The 19,728-nt window shown below is 52.7% G+C and overlaps 2 protein-coding genes across 2 annotated transcripts; one reads left to right on the top strand and one right to left on the bottom strand.

The window, feature by feature from the left end:
• The first annotated feature begins 302 nt into the window (after positions 1-302).
• Positions 303-18,415, top strand: LOC136527018 (novel plant SNARE 11-like). Its single transcript, XM_066519614.1, has 10 exons — positions 303-643; positions 897-989; positions 5,288-5,381; positions 5,460-5,497; positions 5,675-5,763; positions 5,974-6,053; positions 6,540-6,596; positions 6,696-6,788; positions 6,863-6,937; positions 18,199-18,415. The coding sequence occupies exons 1-10, from the start codon at positions 570-572 to the stop codon at positions 18,274-18,276; spliced, it is 771 nt and encodes a 256-aa protein (XP_066375711.1). The 5' UTR covers positions 303-569; the 3' UTR covers positions 18,277-18,415.
• Positions 11,217-12,539, bottom strand: LOC136529766 (uncharacterized mitochondrial protein AtMg00820-like). The gene has a single exon (XM_066522837.1). It carries the CDS (start codon positions 12,043-12,045, stop codon positions 11,455-11,457), a length of 591 nt encoding a protein of 196 aa, XP_066378934.1. The 5' UTR covers positions 12,046-12,539; the 3' UTR covers positions 11,217-11,454.
• Positions 18,416-19,728: the final 1,313 nt, after the last annotated feature.

The raw sequence follows: 19,728 nt of genomic DNA, 5'->3' as shown, positions 1-19,728 counted from the left end.
AAAATTTTTTAAGATTTTCCGTCACATCGAATCTTTAGACGCATGCATGAAGCATTAAATATAAATAAAAAATAAAACTAATTACAAAGTTTAGACGAAATTCACGAGACGAATCTTTTAAGCCTAATTAGACTATAATTAGACACTAATTACCAAATAACAACGAAAATGCTACGGTACCATTTCGTCAAAAATTTTGCAAACTAAACACGCCCTTCAACTGAGCAGCTGCTTTGCTGCACCGGATGACGATCGTACGGACAGGATACTCTGACGAACGGACCTAGTCATTGACGAGTCAAAGGAGGGATGCCGGCTGCGAATGCGGATGTGTGAATCCAACGAGGAAGATCCTCCGTAAAGCGAAAGCAAAACCAAACAAACAAGCCAGAGAGTCTAGAGCCAAGGCGCGGCGTGCCTCCTCTCCGACTGTGGTGGGGTTTGGCAGGGAGCTCGAGGTTGAGGGGACGGGGACCTGATCCTTCTTTCCGTTCGGATTTCGCTTTCTCCCGTGGGGTCTCGGTTGCTGGTCCGGTTGCCCTGACCCGAAGAGGGAGGGGGAGGAGGACATGGATTTGGCGTCGGTTAACGAGGAGCTGGCCGAGATCGACGGGCAGATCGGCGACATCCTCCGCGCATTGCAGTAAGCTCACACCATTCGGCTTGCTCCGGTTTAGCTTGCTCGTAGAGTCGTAGTTTGCTTGTGCCGCCCACGCATGGTCGCCAGATCTCAGTTTGCTTGCTGCGGTTTCGGTAGTGGGCATTAGTTTGGAGACCCGATTGTTGACCTTTAGGGTGGAAGAAAAAAAAGGCTTGCGGGTTCTACTACTTGACCTCAGTAGAAATGGTAGCATATATAATGTGATTGGCTGATGCTTTGCTTGATTTGTCTGCAGAAATGGGTTCCAGAAGCTGGAGAAGATCAAGGATGCCAACCGCCGCAGCAGGCAGCTGGAAGAGCTTACTGACAAGATGCGAGATTGCAAGAGGTTGCTCAATCTCTTATTCTCTTCCATTCCCTTTCAGTACTACTCTATATAGCTTTTAGCATCGTCCCTTTGGTAACACAGAGAAGGTCGAAAGGCTAAATGCAAGTAATGCTGATGGAATTAAAGATGAGCAACGGGCCAGCACGGCACGGCCCGAGCCCGGGCCAGGCACGGCCCGATCGGGCTCGGGCCCTTTTGGCCCGTCGGGCCACCGGGCCGTGCCTGGTGGATGGCCCAGGCACGGTCCGTGGGCCGAATATCGGGTCGTGCCAGCCCGTGTAGCCCGTAGCCCACTGGTACATCGGGCCAGCCCATAGCCTGTTATACAGTAAACACTATATTTCAAACAGCACAATCACAGGTTCAAACTTCAAACAATCACAGGTTCACATATTCATATTCAACAATCACATAAACACCAGATGACAAAAGATTTAAGCTGTTTGTGCAATGCCGCCTCATTAAAAACCTTTCTAGGTAAAACTCACACCTCGTGAGATAAAACCCTAGAAAGAAAAAGAGTACGGCCAGCTCAATAAATTAAAATGTTCAAATTGTTCAAAGTTATTACAATCTAGCTAGCTCAAATGTCTCAACTCTCACAACTCACAGCCTCTCAGGCTCTCAGCTCTCAGCAGTCAACCATCACCAACAGGGCAGTAGTAGATGATCCACCAGCTTCATCATCAATGTACTGCTCTTTGAAGTACTCTTCTAGCTCTTTGTCCTCCACAATGTGCTGCCCACTGGCTTCACCTAGCTCCTAGTCTTTGACACAGATTAGCATCTCCACGCTGTCTGCGCCCAATCGCCGTCGCTGCTCCTCAATGATCCTGCCAGTAAGACTAAAGGTAGACTCTGAAGAAGTAGTTGATACAGGAACAGTCATAATATCTTTAGCCAAGGTACAGAGAACTGGATAGGTTAGTTTATGCTCATGCCACCAATTGAGGATATCAAAGTCATCATCATATGCCACAACATTGTCACTGTCAAGGTAAACAGTGAGCTCAGAGAGACCAGGAGGCACAATAGATCCTGCAGATGCACTTGAAGGACCAGAAGAAACTGATCCTCCAAAAATTTTGCCCCATGCCTGCTTTCTCTTACTTGTCAGTCCAGATGGATGGGTGGTTCTAGCTGGCCTAGCAGCACCAAACTTAGATTCATACTTGTCCTAGAGTTTATGCAACTCAGATTTAACCTCAGCAAAGTAATCAATGTAACTCATATTGTTACTTAGAGCAAGCAAGTCAAGCACATTTCCCAGACCTTTCAACTTAGCCCTTGGGTCCAGAATAAATGCAAAAGAGTATAACAGTGGTATATTCTTCCAATACTTAAGAAATTTATTCTTCATTGGCACAACTACAGCAGCAAGAGTATTATCATGTTCAAATTCATGCAGATGGGATGCAATCTCAAGTATGTGATGCAGTACCAAAGGACTAGTGGGGTAATAAACACCAGAAAGTACAACAGTTGAATCATAGAACAACTCAAGGAACTGCAACACCTTGTCAGCAATGTACCAATGTTGTTCATTCAATAGAGGATAGCCAGATTGAGAATTGATGAACACAGAAAACACAGATCTATATGGCATGAGATGTTTTAGCATAAGGTAGGTTGAGTTCCATCTAACATCCATATCCAAAGCAAATTTACGAGGCCTCATACCCTTAGCAATGCAGTAGTTTTTGAATTGTGCAATGCGATGATTAGATGAATTCAGAAAGTTAATTGCAGTCCTAAAAACCTCTATGTGTGGTTTAAGCCTTTTCAAACCAGATTTAACAATCAAATTAATTATATGACAAGCACATCTCTAATGCACAACATGATAGATCTTTTTACTAGGATTCAATGGATCAATATCATAACCCAAGTAACCAGCAAGCAGAGGACTCAAAGTAAGCATAGCAGATGTATTAGCAGATGCATTATCAAGGCTAACAGAGAAAACTTTGTCAAGTAGGCCCCAATCTCCAAGCACACCAGCAATAATTTCAGCAATGTTAATACCACTATGAGTCACTTCAATCAGTTTAAAGCCAATAACAGTTTTTTTCAATTCCCACTCAGAAGTAATGTAGTGAGCAACAACAGTGATATAATCTTCTTTAGCATTGCCAGACCAAATATCAGATGTCAAACAAACAGAAGACACACCAGGCATTACTTCATTTTTTAGGTGATGCAGTTTTTCATTGAAAAGCTTAGAAAGATCTCTAGATGTGGTGAATCTAGACACTCTCTTGTATCTAGGATTGTGAGCATGCTGAATGTAATCATCCCAAGCATCATTGTCAGCAATAGATAAAGACAGATCTAATCTAGCAATCAAACGGCAAAGCTCAGCTCTAGTAACATCAGGACTATATTCCTAGTTCCTATAAGGCCCATCAGGATTCAAAGCAAGCCTAGTTTGAACCAAATTAGCATGTTCTGTTTTCTTCTTGCATGAGATCATATGTCTTTTCAAATGACCAGTGCCATTAGCAGATTTACCAGACAAACGAGACTTACAGAGCTTACAAATAGCAACAACACGTACCTCACCGTCCACTGTCTCATTGATTTCATCAAAGTTAGCCCAGACAGGGGATCGGCGCTTACTAGTGGTGGACGAAGCCAGAGATGCTGCATCGCTGGTGGCCGCAGCACTAGCCGCTGCATCGTCTCGATTGGTCGGAGCAGCACTCCTACCGAACAAGAGATGAGCAGCATCTCCCATGTCGTCTTCGTCATCGGGGATCTGCCCTGTGGCCCTGAGCTCGTCGTTGATGGTTGGACCATCGTCACCATTAGCGGACTCAGAGCCGGCCATGGCAGATGGCACCCACCCAACCGGCACCGTCCCTCAACGCCTCCTGCGGCACCAGCTACACACCGGCGACCTGCGAACCAAAAACACCGAGAAATGGATTAGGGTTCGTGTGATTGCCTACTAGATCTAGGGTTAGGGTTAGGGTTAGAGGTACTTGCCTGCATGGAGACGGAGCCCGGCGCCGGAGAAATGGAAAAGAAGACGAAGACGAGACGGAGAAATGGAGATCCCAAGATCCGGTCAGAGAGAGACAGAGAGTCGAACTAGTCAGAGAGGTAGGGAGGAAGAAGTGAGACGAGGAGGGGGGAGAAATCAGAGAAGAGATCTCAACATCCGGCGTCGGCGGTCACCATCATCGCCGAAGACGGGGAAGATGAAGATGAAGGAGACAACAGTGGTGGGATTCGGCGAGGTATCTCCAAGATCCGGCGGTGGAGACCTCACCAGAGTGCAGGACGACGGCAGCGGTAGCCTGGGAGGTGGTCGACGGTGGGCGGCGGGGGAGACCGGCGGCGAGAGGCGAGGCGAGGTGGGGATTAGGGTTAGGGTTTCAGAGCTCAGAGGCGAGGGTATCTCCAAGATCCGGCGGTGGAGACCTCACCAGAGTGCAGGACGACGGCAGCGGTAGCCTGGGAGGTGGTCGACGGTGGGCGGCGGGGGAGACCGGCGGCGAGAGGCGAGGCGAGGTGGGGATTAGGGTTAGGGTTTCAGAGCTCAGAGGCGAGGGTATCTCCAAGATCCGGCGGTGGAGACCTCACCAGAGTGCAGGACGACGGCAGCGGTAGCCTGGGAGGTGGTCGACCGGCGGCGAGAGGCGAGGCGAGGTGGGGATTAGGGTTAGGGTTTCAGAGCTCAGAGGCGAGGGTCGCGGGCGAAGGCCGAAGGGCTGCGGGACGCGGGCGGATTGGCGGAGTGAGGGGGAACGGCTGCGGGCGGACTGGCGGAGTGAGGTGGGGACTGGGGAGTTATATAGCCCCTCCGGCTGCCGGGCCTCCACCGGGCTGGCGCTTGTAAAACGGGCCGGGCCGTGCCACCCGGCGGGCCGAGGCCTCAGCCCAAGCCCGGCCTGCTACGGGCTTTGGGCCGGCACGGGCCCGGTTAGGGTTCGGACCGTGCCGTGCTCGGATCGGGCCCAATAACCGTGCTTTAGGCCGGGCCTTTGGCCCACGGGCTGCATGCACATCTTTAGATGGAATGAGTACATAAGTTGCATTGTGGTGCTGCTTACCTCACACTAACATCAATATAGTTTTTTCTCCATAAAAGTCGTTTCTGTATCTCTTGACAAATATACTGCATTGTGTATACCTTGTTCCACTGTTTCCGCTGCTCATGACTACTTGCAGTCTCTGTATTTAGAATCGCATTAACAGGGCCAAACATTTGTTTTTAGGAAAAATGGAGACTTATACGAGTAATTTCAATAAAGCTGACATTTTGCTCTTTTTATTTATGTGTAATTATCCAGACTCATCAAAGACTTCGAGCGAGTTAGCAAAGACGAGGCTGGGCATACTGATCCGACGACAGCAAAAATGTTGCATGATAGGAAGCAGTCAATGGTACTATTGCCAAAACTGATTGTATGATAGATGTCATATGTGTGGATCATTTCCTAACTAGAATATCTTGTTTTGCAGATCAAAGAATTGAACTCCTACGTTGCTCTTAAGAAACAGTGAGTTTTGACCTGTCTCAGTACACCGTATTCTTGCAATGTATCCAACTTCAGCTTGCATCTGTAACAAATTGAACTCGTGCCACTAAATTATGCATCAGATTTATCTTTTTCAATGCATTTACAGTTTTCTGTAACATATCATGTTACTTACTGCAAATATCACTTGGGCTGCAGACAGGCAAGTGAAAACAAGAGAATTGATCTTTTTGATGGGCCAAGTGTTGAAGATGGCTTTGGTGAAGAAAATGTCCTGTTAGCATCAAGTAAGTGGCGACATCATGTCCCCTATAAGTTTGCTCATGTGAATATATGATTGTATGATCTCTTTCAGGTTCACAAACTAGGAATATATTAGGCAAACTTATTTCCTTTTGGTTGTTATGTTTACCTATTGAAACCTTTGCAAGAAACAAGCCTCTTATACAACAGATTTATACAACTCTTCAGATAACTGAGCAGTTTCTTTTTCTCAGATATGACAAACCAGCAGTTAATGGATCAAGGCAATCAACTTATGGATGAAACTGATCAAGCTATTGCACGATCTAAGCAGGTTAATACTTATTTATGACCTGCATCTGAGCTTATAGCATCATTCTCCTAGGAACAGCTGTTGATCTTGTTTAACAAGTTGAAAAATCTGTGTTCAGAAAGAGCTTTTGCATCACACATGATCCTTTTAAGATCTTTGTTTCTCATTATGCTGCTAAGATGCTGACATTGCCGTGTTGCCCCCTCTTCATCTTCCCTTTCCTTTTTTTCGGTTGAAGACGAGAAATATTTTTGGCCGCAGCTGTTTTGTGTATAGATATAGATAAGTTATTTTCCTCCTCTCCAGTCTTGATGCTTTGTGCTAGGTTTGGAATTGAATCCACTGCCGAAGTCCTCAATATTTATATTCCTCAATGATCCTAGCTTCCACGGAACAATTGTTGTTGACTCTCAAGTCTTCCCACAAATTGCTGTGCTCATGCCCTCTCAGCGGCAGTGTATTCACACTTCATTTCTTCTTGATGCTGATCTGTTGTCTATTTTGTAGACTGTCCAAGAAACCATGAATGTGGGCACAGAGACTGCAGCTGCTCTGAAAGCACAGGTATGTTTCTTTTCTTATTTCCAGAAGGTGCCAATTGTTCTATTATGCTGTCCAATCTGGAATGGTAAAGGCAATTTTGGGCTATTTCTTCTTCACCAGACAGAACAAATGAGCAGAGTTGTTAATGAGCTGGATTCCATTCATTTCTCCATCAAAAAGGCATCTCAATTGGTGAAAGAAATCGGTAGACAGGTAAATTCATCTCACAGTTTCTTTAGTTTATTAGCGAACTATATTCTTACCTATTATCAATTCTTTTAAAATAGGTTGCAACTGATCGATGCATCATGGCCATGCTTTTTCTCATTGTTGCTGGAGTCATAGCTGTAATAATTGTTAAGGTGAGTGCTTACCTTCTTCAGAGATTTTCTTACTCATCAATGATCTATCCAATATTGATGTGATTCAGTTAAAATGGCTTGGAAATCCTACACTTAGCCCCCTTTACATGATTTTACCACTCTGGTTTTTGGCCTTTTGGTTTGATGTGAAGTTTACAGAACTGTGGAAATTGAATTCCTCCTCAAAGGGCACTTTGTTCTTGTGGGAGGCCTTTTGGTTTGATGTGGAATTTACAGAACTCAGTGGAAATGAATTTGTCCTCAATGGGCATGTTGTTCTTGTGGGAGATGAACTGACAAAGTGGGCAAAATAGTTGCTCATAGTTGTCACCACTTTGCTCTGACTGAAATGTTTACAAGCTAGTTAAGAAATTTAGTGACAACGGGGCTAGCGTGTCAAACCATCCAACCATTCGTGCACCAGCACCTTTTCTTTCTTCTCTGTGGATAAAAATCATGCATACACTAGTTCAGGAACCTTTAGACACCTTATTTCAAAATAGAAGAGAAGAAGAAAAAGTGTCAGCGACCGATTCTTCAGACTTCTGTTAGCTAGCGTAGGATCTGCTCCTCCTCTTGTAACTCAACTGTGTAACTGCTAGTCGCTAGTCTTCAGCTGAGCCGTGCATGCAGGTTAGTTAGAATTGATCGGCTAGGAATGATCGGCAAGATGTATAAGTACATGTACACTGAACATCGAATGAACTGAGCGTTCTATTCTCTTACATGGTATCAGCTATCTCTCGATCCCACCTCCCACCCACTGCTTCCGCCTCTCTGAGCCATGGCGAGTCCATCCGGGTCTGCTGCCTCCTCCGGCTCCAACCCTTTCGCCGGACCTGCTGACCCCGCTCCACCCTTAGCCTCCACCCTTGTGCTACTTAACATCCGTAGCCATGTCCCCGTCGTGCTGTCTGCCGACGAAGGCAATTTTCGGCAATGGCGTTCCTGCATTGAGCTCACTCTCCAAAAATTTGGCCTCGTCAATCATATTGACGGCACCATCGATGCCGCTGCCATGATCAACGACGCCGAATGGCTCCAGATCGATGCTTGCATCGTTTCCTGGCTCTACAACACCGTGTCCAAGGAAATCTGGAACGATGTCAACCGCCCCAATGCCAACGCCTACTCCGTCTGGACTGCGATCACCGGCCAATTCCTCGACAACAGTCTTCAGCGCGCGGTGTACGCCCAGCAGGAGTTCCACAGCCAGGGCGACATGGGCGTCAGCGAGTACTGCGGCCGCCTCAAGCGCCTCGCCGACACGCTCTACGACTGCGGCGCCGCCGTCTCAGATACGGCCCTCGTCATCAACACCCTGCGCGGCCTGAACAACAAGTTCAGCCAGGCGATTGCTGTCCTCACCACCATGTCTCCCCCACCCACTTTTCTCTACACCAAATCATACCTTCTGCAGGAAGAGAACCGCATCCGCCACTCTCTTCAGATGGACCTAGAGGCCCAGCATTCTCGGATCAAGACCCGGCGTTCACCCTCCATCCGCCATGGCGACACTCCCGGCGCCATCGCCATCACCTGATGCCGCCTTCTACGCCGGCGCCTCGGGATCGCTGCCAGCCGGCCTCTACTCCGCCCTCAACAACATGTCCCTCAACAACACCAACGGTGGCGGCGGCGACTGGTTCCTTGACACGGGAGCCACATCGCACATGGCTTCCAGCTCTGGTATTCTCAGTTCCTCCTCAACACCCACTGTTCATCGTCATATTGTTGTCAGCAATGGTCAGTTCATTCCGACTGAATGCACTGGGCACGCCACCATCCCCACTCCTTCTTCCTTACAATTACGTAATGTGCTCATTGCTCCTCACCTTGTTAAGAATCTGATTTCCGTTCGTGCTCTAACCCGTGACAATTCCATCTCTGTTGAATTTGACCCATGGGGCTTCTCAATCAAGGATCTTCGCACCAAGACGGTACTGCTCCGATGTGATTCTTCCGGCGAGCTCTATCCACTCCGCCAAGTCAACAACACATCGACGCGTCCTCCAGCTACACTTGCCTCCCACGACAGCAGTCTCTGGCATGCGCGACTAGGTCACCCTGGCCATGCCGCGCTCCAGCGACTCTCTCGCTCCATTGGTTTTTCCTGCTCCAAGTCTAGCCGGCATACCTGTGATGCCTGTCGCCGCGGCAAACACGTACGGCTACCCTTTAGCGAGTCCAATAATGTTTCCCAATTTCCCTTTCAACTTTTGCATTGTGATGTATGGACCTCGCCAATAATGAGCAATTCTGGTTTCAAATTCTATCTTGTCATTTTGGATGATTACTCACATTATGCCTAGACATTCCCACTACGCCACAAATCCGATGTTCTGCCTACCCTCATCTCCTTCCATGCATTTGTTCGTACACAGTTTCAGGTACCCATCATGAGCTTCCAAACCGACAATGGCTGCGAGTTTAACAACTCGGCCTCCCGCGCGTTCTTCGCCACGCATGGCATTGCTCTTCGGCTCACATGCCCATACACATCACAACAAAATGGTCATGCTGAACGCGTGCTCCGCACACTCAACGACGGCGTTCGCACACTGCTGTTTCAGGTAGCCATTCCCCTTACCTTCTGGCCCGATGCTCTTGCGGCCTCCACCTATCTCCTCAATCGGCGACCGTGCCGACCTTGTGACAACTCGACTCCCTTCGAGCTCCTCTTCGGCACGGCACCTGAGTACAACCATCTCCGGGTGTTTGGGTGCTTATGTTATCCCAATCTCGCGTCCACTACACCGCACAAACTCACGCCGCGTTCAGTGCGCTGCGTTTTCCTTGGCTATCCCCTTGATCAAAAAGGATACAAGTGCTATAACCTGGAAAGCAAACGAGTTATTGTCTCACGTCACGTCTACTTCGTGTTAGTCGCTGAATTCTCACTCTTGGTAGTAGGAGAATTCTTACTCTCATCGAGAGAGGATGACACTAGGAGTTGAGGCAATTTTCTTGTCTATTTCTCACACAAGCTCACACAAATGCCATACCAACCTGAGGGGTTGGGGTTACATATTTATAGGCTGCTAGCCAGCCAAGCATATGCCAAGATGCTAGTCTAAGATGCTAGTCTAAGATGCTAATATGCTGTCCTAGCTAAGATGCTGTCCTCTAGTCTAAGATGTTGTCCTCTAAGATGCTGTCCTCTAGTCTAAGATGCTGTCCTAAAAATAGAAAAATAGCCACAAGAACCATGACCATGTGAGCATCATAGCCCCACAAAGACCAGCCACACATGAGACTTATCCATCATTCTCCTCCTAAGTCTTGTGCGTCGTCTTGTGGGAGAGTTGAACCATTCCGGTCCTGGAGCAGAGCTCAAGGAACTTGATCCTCCCAAGGGGCTTGGTGAGCAGGTCCGCAAGCTGGTCCTTGGTGTTGATGTAGCTCGCCTTGATGCTCCCTTCCTCCAAACAGCCTCGGATGAAGTGGTACCTCACTCGGATGTGCTTGCTGCGTTCGTGGAACACAGGGTTCTTTGTCAGGGCCAGAGCGGACTTGCTGTCCACCCTGAGCTCCACCGCTCTAGTGTCTCTGCCGAGGAGATCACCAAGCAGTCGAGCGAGCCAGAGCGCCTGAGTCGAAGCGGTGGAGGCCTTTATGTACTCGGCCTCGTAGCTGGACAGGGCCACCACCTACTGCTTGACCGACTGCCAGCTAACGAGGCACTTGCCGAGGAAGAAGAGAATCCCGCTCGTGCTCTTGCTGGTGTCGATGTCGCCGGCGTGGTCGCTGTCGTTGTACCCGACGAAGTATGCCGCCCCAGGGCACCTCGGGTAGTAGAGGCCGTGGTCGAGAGTCCCCGCAACGTAGCGGATGATCCTCTTCACAGCCTGCTGGTGCTCCGTCGTCGGTCGCTGCATGAGCCGACTAACGTAGCCGACGGAGAATGCCAAGTCCGGCCGTGTGTGGGCGAGGTAGCGAAGGCTCCCCACAAGACGCCGGTACTGCGTAACGTCCACCTCCTCCGTCGTGCTGTCGCGGCTCAGCTTCAGCCTCTCCTCCATCGGAGTGAGAGCTGGGTTGCAGTCGGTGAGCCCAGCTAGCTCAACGACGCGCTTGGCGTAGGCGGTCTGTCGAAGCGTGATCCCAGAGTCATCCTGGTGTACCTCGATTCCCAGGTAGAAGGAGAGAGGCCCCAGATCACTCATCTGGAAGGTGGCCTTCATCTCTTCCTTGAATGCCGCCACCTCCGCATCCTTGGTGCCGATGATCACCAAGTCGTCGACGTAGACACCCACTAGCAGGGCATTACCTCCATTGCCCCGTCGGTAGATGGCCGCCTCGTGCGGGCTTTGCTCGAAGCCCATCCCCTTTAGCGTGGAATCCAGCTTGGCATTCCACGCCCTCGGTGTCTGCCGCAAGCCATAGAGGGCCTTGCGCAGGCGGAGCACTTTGCCCTCCTTGCCGGGGATCGCAAATCCCGGCGGCTGGTGCACATAGACTTCCTCCTTCAAGTCGCCGTTGAGGAACGCCGACTTGACGTCCATGTGATGAACACGCTAGCCCTCCTGGGCAGCTAGCGCAAGGAGGAGTCGCACGGACTCCATCCGTGCCACGGGAGCAAAGGCGTCGTCGAAGTCGACCCCCTCCTGCTGCACGAAACCTCGTGCCACCAAGCGAGCCTTGTGCTTGACGATGACGCCGGCTTCATCCCTCTTCAACTTGTACACCCACTTAAGGGTGATCGCGCGGTGACCACGAGGAAGGTCAGCAAGCTCCCAGGTGCGGTTCTTCTCAACCGCATCCATCTCCAACTGCATCGCGGCGCGCCATGCCGCGTGTCTCTCGGCCTCTACAAACGACCGAGGCTCGCCGCCGTCACACGCAAGGTGCAACTGCGCCTCCAGGTCGTGAGGCACCGGTCCCGGCACCGGCTGGTCGCCGAGAAGGTTCTCCACCGTACGGTACCGCAACGGCTCGCCGTCGTGGTACGCGTCGACGCGCTCCTCGTCGTGAGAGAGCGGAGTAGCGAGCTCAACCGGGCCGTGCTCGAAACGAGCTGGTGGTGGAGTAGACGTGCCCGGAGTGGTGCCTGTCGGTGCTGGAGTGCGTGGCGTTGCCGGCTGCGGTGGAGCCGGCGAAGAGCTCATCGCAGCCGAGGTCCTGGCTGGAGAGCGTGGTGCTGTCGGAGTAGCAGGTGCCGGGGTCGGTGGAGGCTCGGAGACTGGGGTAGACGCGCTCGCCGAAGAAGAACTGCCTACTCCCCCAGCTCCCTCGAAGTGGACGTACTCGACAGTGAAGTCGTCGTACGTCGGAGCCGAGCCGTCGTCCACTGCCTTGTCCCACGCCCATCCTCGCCCTTCGTCGAACACAACGTCGCGCGTCGTGCGCACACGCTGTGTCTTCGGGTCGAGGATGCGGTAGGCCTTCGAGCCCTCCGCGTAGCCGATGAACACTCCCGGAGTGCTCCTGTCGTCGAGCTTGCTGATGTGGCCAAGCTCCTTGGCGAACGCGAGGCAGCCGAAGACCCGCAAGTGGGAGACCGCCGGCTTGCGCCCATGCCAAGCCTCGTACGGCGTCCTGCCGTCGAGCGCCTTGGTAGGCGAGCGGTTGAGGATGTAGACGGCCGTCACCACCGCCTCTCCCTAGAAGACAGCCGGCATCCCCCTCTGCTTGAGGAGGGCCCGAGCCATCCCCACAACCGTCTGGTTGCGCCGCTCGACGACGCCGTTCTGCTGCGGGCTGTACGTCGCGGAGTAGTGGCGCTGAATGCCCTCGTCAGCGCAGTACGACGCGAATTCAGCCGTCGTGAATTCGCCGCCGTTGTCGGTGCGCAGCACGCGCAGCTTGCGCCCGCACTCCGCCTCCGCAGCAGCCTGCGCGCGTCTGATGGCGTCCACAGCCTCTCCCTTGCTGCTGAGGACCATCACCCACATGTAGCGGGAGAGGTCGTCGACGAGCAACAGGAAGTAGCGTCGTCCTCCTGGTGTGGCCGGTGTCACCGGGCCACACAAGTCCCCATGCACGAGCTCGAGCCTCTCCTTGTCTCGAAAGCTCGCCCGCTGGGGAAAAGGGAGTCGCCTCTGCTTCGTCAACACGCAGACGTCGCAGAGCTGCTCCACATGGTCGAGGCACGGCAGGCCTCGCACCATCTCCGTGGCACTGAGCCGCTTCAGGGCCTCAAAGTGAAGGTGCCCGAAACGCTCGTGCCACTGCCACGCCTCGTCGTCCCGACGAGCAGCGAGACAGAGGGGTTGTGCTACCTGCACGTTAAGGACGTAGAGTCGATTTGCGCTTCTGGATACCTTGGCAAGAAGGCGACGACGACGATCCCAAATCCTCATGACTCCGTCCTCAACAACCACGCGCGAACCGTTCTCATCCAGCTGTCCCAAGCTGATGATGGAGTTCCTCAACGCGGGGATGTAGTAGACTCCGGTGAGCAGCCTGTGCTCACTAGACACGGCGGTGAAGATGATGGAGCCGACGCCCTTGATCTCCACGCCGGAGGCATCCCCAAACTTGACGGAGCCTCGGACGCTAGAGTCAAGCTCGGTGAAGAACTCCCGTCGACCGGTCATGTGATGGGTGGCGCCGGTGTCGAGGCACCACCCGTCAGTCTTGTCGTTGCCGGAGCTGTCGCCGAGGAGGGCGTGTGCTTTTGGCTCGTCAAGGTGGAGGAGAGCCGCTGCGGCCGGTGCCGCTGGAGGTAGCTCGATGCTGGCATGTGCCATGAACAGAGCCGGCTCCTCCTCCGCCTGTGCGACGTGGGCCTGGCCGCGTCGTGGCTGTCGACAGTCCTTGGCCCAATGGCCAAGCTGGCCACAGTTGCGGCAGGCGTCGTCTCGTGCCGGCTTGTGCCTGCCGGCGGCGCCGCCCTGGGCGCCTCCGCGGGCATCACCCTCGGCACGTCCTCGCGCCCCGGCTTGGGCGTCTCTGCGCGCCTTGCGTGGCTTGCCACGCTTGCGGCCGCCTGTCGCGGAAGAAGGCTCCCCCTTCCTTCGGTCACCTTGGCTGGCAAGCCACTGCTCCCGAATGAGGAGGAGCTTCCCGCCAGTGGTGATGGGCCCCGAGAGGGACTGTGGCTCATCGCTGTCGACGACCTTGAGGCGACCTATCGCCTCCTCGATCAACATCGTGGAGAGATCCAGCAGAGACTCGATCGAGCGAGCCATCTGCTTGTACTTCTCGGGGACGCAGCGGAAGAGCTTTTCAATAGCTCTCTCCTCGCCGTAAGTGTCGTCGGCGAACTGCACCATCTTCTGCAACAGAGTGTTGAGACGGAGAGCAAAGTCATCAACGTCCTCACCTGGCTTGAAGGCCAGGTTCTCCCACTCCTTGCGAAGTGCCTGCAGTGTGGACTTGCGGGCGCGGTCGCTGCCGATGCGTGCCGCAGCGATGGCGTCCCAAGCCTCCTTGGCAGTTCGCTTGCTGGTAAGCGAGAACTGCATCTCGGGCGGGACTGCAGCGATGAGAGCATCCAGCGCCCGTCGATCTAGGTCGTAGTCAACGTCGCCATACCGGACTGCCTCCCACATGTGCCGCACCTGGAGCTTTACCCTCATCACCGCAGCCCACTCGACGTAGTTGGTCTTGGTGAGGGTAGGCCACCCACCGCCGGGACCGACGTCCCTGACAACAGCCTGGAGCCCGTGGTAACCACGGTACCGATCCGGGGAGAGAGAGCCACGTTGCCTGTGAAGGCCGCGCTCTCCATCGACCCGTCGGTACCTATTCGGGGAGAGAGAGCCACGCTGCCTGTGAAGGCCGCGCTCTCCATCGACCCGTCCGCCACCATTGCCGTGCGCGCCTCCTCCAGGAGCGCCACCGGCGCGTCCGCGCCTGTCTGGGCTGCCGCCGCGCTCGTGGGCGTGCGCGGCTGCCCCAGGAGCGCCACCGCCGTGCGCGCCTCCTCCAGGAGCGCCGCCAGCGCGTCCACGCCTGTCTGGGCTGCCGCCACGCTCGTGGACGTGCGCGGCTGTCCACTGCGCCGCCCGCGCTCGCGCTGCCTCCCTCTCTAGCAGCTCGAGGTCCGCGTCGGCGGTGTCGTCAGCGGAAATGGAGCTGCCGATGCTGCCGCGCAGAGCCTCGACCTCCGCCGCCGCCGCACGCGCTGCATTCGCCGCCGCGCTGCTTCCGCCTCCGCTCTGGCTGCTGCCAGCTCCGCCGCTGCTAGCCTCGACGCCCTTGCCGCCGCCGCAGCGGTCTCTGCCGCTGCTCGCTCGCGTTCCTCTGCCGCGGCAAGTTCGGCCTCCTGCCGACGCCGCGTGCTCGAGGCGACCGAGCGCTGAGACTGCCCTGCGGACATGACGCGCTACCGGGGGGCTGCTGCGTGGGGAGAGGGCTGCTTCAGACGAGCTGGGAGAGGAGTGAACAGGAGCGGCCGGAGGAGCTGCTGCTGCCAACAGCTGGGGCTGTTGTGGGGCTAGGAGAGAAGATGAGCAAGAGATGCTCAGGCTACAGGATAATACGGCTCTGATACCAGTTGTTAGTCGCTGAATTCTCACTCTTGGTAGTAGGAGAATTCTTACTCTCATCGAGAGAGGATGACACTATGAGTTGGGGCAATTTTCTTGTCTATTTCTCACACAAGCTCACACAAATGCCATACCGACCTGAGGGGTTGGGGTTACATATTTATAGGCTGCTAGCTAGCCAAGCATATGCCAAGATGCTAGTCTAAGATGCTAATATGCTGTCCTAGCTAAGATGCTGTCCTCTAGTCTAAGATGCTGTCCTCTAAGATGCTGTCCTCTAGTCTAAGATGCTGTCCTAAAAACAGAAAAATAGCCACAAGGACCATGACCATGTGAGCATCATAGCCCCACAAAGACCAACCACACATGAGACTTATCCATCACTTCGACGAGACTTGTTTTCCATTTGTGCAGGACCAGACAACATCAGCACCGTCGGCCCCTCCTTGCGCGCCGTGCCTGTCAGACGAGGTTCTGATCCCAGTCGAACCAAGTCCGACTCGACGTCGTGCGCCAACGAACGCTCCGCGCGCCGCGGCCTCTACATCACGCAACAACCAGGCGCGCGGACTGACTCCACCGGCCTCACCCGTCATGACGCCGCCGGATGTGCCACCCTCATCGCCCGCGCCCACTGTGACGTCCATGCCTACTGCACCTCCAGCGCCCCCAACAGCGACCGACGATGTGCCACCGCCTCGACACCCGATGGTCACGCGCCGCAAGCTGGGATCCGCATGCCTAATCCCAAGTACGTGCACGTGGCTACTACAACGGCACCGTCACCACCACCGACTTCGGTCCGCGCCGCTCTTCGTGACCCGGAATGGCTGGCCGCAATGCAGACCGAATTTGATGCGCAGAAGAGCAACGGCACCTGGACGCTGGTGCCCCGACCTGCCCATGCCAGCATCATCACTGGCAAATGGCTGTTCAAGAACAAGCTGCAACCTGATGGCAGCCTAGAACGCCGCAAAGCCCGGTGGGTTGTGCGTTGGTTCTCGCAACGCCCAGGGGTCGATTTTCATCAGACCTTCTCACCGGTGATTAAGCCGACGACCATCAGGACTGTGCTTCACCTCGCGGCGACACGGCGGTGGCCAGTGCATCAGCTCGACGTCAAGAATGCTTTTCTACACGGTGACCTCGCCGAACGCGTCTACTGCCATCAACCTGTCGGCTTCGTCGACAAGGACCACCCTGACCATGTTTGCCAGCTCGTCAAGTCCTTATATGGACTTAAGCAGGCGCCGCGGGCCTGGTTCCTTCGACTTGGTGGCCAACTTCTTCGCATGGGCTTCACTGCGTCACGATCCGACAGCTCTCTCTTCATCTATCAGCACGGCGTGCACGTGGCGTACCTCCTGGTGTACGTGGACGACATCATCCTCACCGCCTCATCGCATGCACTTCTACGTCAAGTTGTCGAGCAGCTTCGACAAGCGTTCGCGATCAAGGACCTTGGTGAGCTGCACTTCTTCCTTGGCACACAGGTGCGACGTGATCATGCCGGTTTCCACCTCAACCAAGCCCAGTACACAGAAGACATTCTGGAACGAGCAAGCATGGCGAATTGCAAACCGGCATCCACGCCTGGTGAAGTCAAGCCCAAGCTGTCTGCCAAGGACGGCGAAGCTGCAACAGACGGCACGTTCTACCGCAGTATCACCGGCGCGCTCCAGTACCTCACTCTCACACGCCCGGACATTGCCTATGGCGTGAACCAGGCGTGCCTTCACATGCATGCTCCTCGCGACGTCCACTGGAACCTTGTCAAGCGGATCCTGCGATATCTGCGCGGCACCATCAACACCGGCATCACCATCTCGGCTACTCCATCGACAACAATGAAGGCATATTCAGACGCTGATTGGGCAGGATGCCCAGATACTCGGCGTTCGACGTCTGGCTACTGTGTGTTTCTTGGTGACTCACTCGTCTCGTGGTCGTCCAAGCGACAGACTACGGTCTCGTGATCGAGTGCCGAAGCCGAATATCGGGCGGTCGCCAACGCTGCTGCGGAGTGCTGCTGGCTCCGTAATCTCCTTCGAGAGCTTCACGTCGTCGTCGACAAAGCCATGGTGATCTATTGCGACAATGTATCTGCGGTTTACCTTTCAGAAAACCCAGTACACCATCGCAGGACCAAGCATGTCGAGCTTGACATCCATTTCGTGCGAGAGAAGGTGGCCCTCGGTCAGTTCAAGGTGCTGCCAATACCAACCCGGTACCAAATTGCCGATATCATGACCAAAGGCCTTCCAACGCCATTGTTCAACGAGTTCAGAGACAGTCTGTGCATTCGATCACCCGATGCTCCAACTGCGGGGGGGTGTCAGCGACCGATTCTTCAGACTTCTGTTAGCTAGCGTAGGATCTGCTCCTCCTCTTGTAACTCAACTGTGTAACTGCTAGTCGCTAGTCTTCAGCTGAGCCGTGCATGCAGGTTAGTTAGAATTGATCGGCTAGGAATGATCGGCAAGATGTATAAGTACATGTACACTGAACATCGAATGAATTGAGCGTTCTATTCTCTTACAAAAAGGAACCTTATACACCACGAGTGAGAAGATATGGTGTCGTATAAACCTCTGCAAATTTCTGGGTAGATAAGTCATTGGCAGCAGGCACACGAGTGAGAAGATATGGTGTCGTATAAACCTCTGCAAATTTCTGGGTAGATAAGTCATTGGCAGCAGTGTGCCTGCTGGAAGTCAAATAGCCCATAAAGACAGGCGGCAACGAAAAATACATATAGGATTTTCAGGCTTGTTTGGTTATTATTATGGCTGTTGACGAATGTTGTCCATACTGTTCCACTGCCAGATTGTGAACCCGCACAACAAGGACATCCGCGACATCCCTGGGCTGGCACCACCTGTCAGCAGGCGGCTGTTGCGATAGAGGACATACTTCGTGTAAAAATTGACGTGGCGCCTTGGCAGGCCCATCTGTATCTACATCTTGTAAAACGCTGCTCCAGACCTCCAGTCATGTGGCATATTTGTTGCAACTCTATCTCATGGGGCCCACTCCTTGGCTACACAGTGCGTGTATCTTCTTCTAGCTGGTCTTCCTGTTTTGCAAAAATCCAGCTCTGAACCGTCTTCTGTTTAAACCGTGACATGTGTACACAAGCAATCGATGATCACTGAATGAGTAATAACCACAACATACATACATGATGATCCGGCAATACATACTTGAACTGCAACTTTTGAATTGCATATGTTTATTTACTTGAAGCATACTATTTTTAACGCTATGTATGTGTAACTGAGATTAGTGATGTAGTTGGCCTTTTTTTTTTTTTAGAACAGATGTAGTTGACCTCGAGAGCTGCTCTAGAACCATGATGGTTTTGGTCTTGCACTAGAGATTTGATTAAGGTGCCTTTTCCATGCCCTTCTTTCTTGCCGGCAAAAATTCTTCCCCTTATCCCCTTTCCATGTGAAAAGCATGTTTTTTTTTATTTTAATTACGATGTCAAAAGCATGCACTGATCCGCCGACCAAGTCACTTCTATGTGAAAAGCTTTCTAGACGTGTAAGCAATCTTTCAGGATCGTGGCATGACCTCCAGTTTTGGTTGGCAGCACCTGGCAAATTCTTGGTCATACCTACAGTGTTGAACTTGGAGTAATGTATAGTAAGTTGTAAGGTGAGAACTGGGAAGGTACTGCCACACACAAGAATAGTGTAAACAGTGCTGTGAAGCCAAGACCTGTGTGTATTAGCGTCTGTTCTGTGTTCATCAATCCATAAACAGGCGTCTGTTCTGTGTTCATCAATCAATAAACAGGGGCACGTTCGTTTCGTTGAAAAAACAAACCAAAACATTGTTCCGACTGATTTGTTATGAAAAAAGCACAGTTGCGGTTGAAAACATAAACTAAAAAATACGGATTATAAGAGAAACGAACAGAGCCAGAGGATGGAAAGGAACAAGGCCAAGGACAGTAGCCATAGCCAGTAGGACGCGAACGTATCGCCAAGCCGCCAACCCTTGACGAGAGAATTGGCAGTCACCATGCATGCCATGGCCACCAGTGCAAAGTTTAGCATTTTTATTAGCGAGCGCATTACTCATGGTCATGGCGAGAGACGACAGGTCAGTCGTCGTCGTCCACGTTGGAATGGAACCCACCACCGTCACCATGCACCTGCACGCACGCATGAGTGCCTGTTCGATTGGCTGATTCGTATCGTTGCTGGTTCGTGAAGAAGTATCGCTCGTTGGTTTATGTGAGAGAAAAATACTGTTTCGGTCGGAAATTTACGATCGTTTACAATAAGCCACAGCTAAACGAACAGGCTGAGGTCCCCATTGTACACCTCCCTTGTTTTTTTTTATCAG

The sequence above is a fragment of the Miscanthus floridulus genome, chromosome 19 (genome assembly GCF_019320115.1).
Source record: "Miscanthus floridulus cultivar M001 chromosome 19, ASM1932011v1, whole genome shotgun sequence".
In the NCBI taxonomy this organism is placed as follows: Eukaryota; Viridiplantae; Streptophyta; class Magnoliopsida; order Poales; family Poaceae; genus Miscanthus; species Miscanthus floridulus.
The sequence above is the reverse complement of the archived record's forward strand: the minus strand, read 5'-3'. Positions and strand labels throughout refer to the sequence as shown.

What these genes read in the sequence shown, in the direction of transcription:
- LOC136527018 (XM_066519614.1), top strand. Translation starts at nt 570, where the DNA reads ATGGATTTGGCGTCGGTTAACGAGGAGCTGGCCGAGATCGACGGGCAG. An exon ending in CAGCTGCTCTGAAAGCACAG is followed by an intron (nt 6,597 to 6,695) that starts GTATGTTTCTTT and finishes CTTCTTCACCAG; the next exon opens with ACAGAACAAATGAGCAGAGT. An exon ending in TAGCTGTAATAATTGTTAAG is followed by an intron (nt 6,938 to 18,198) that starts GTGAGTGCTTAC and finishes TTCCACTGCCAG; the next exon opens with ATTGTGAACCCGCACAACAA.
- LOC136529766 (XM_066522837.1), bottom strand. Translation starts at nt 12,045, where the DNA reads ATGAGCTCTTCGCCGGCTCCACCGCAGCCGGCAACGCCACGCACTCCA.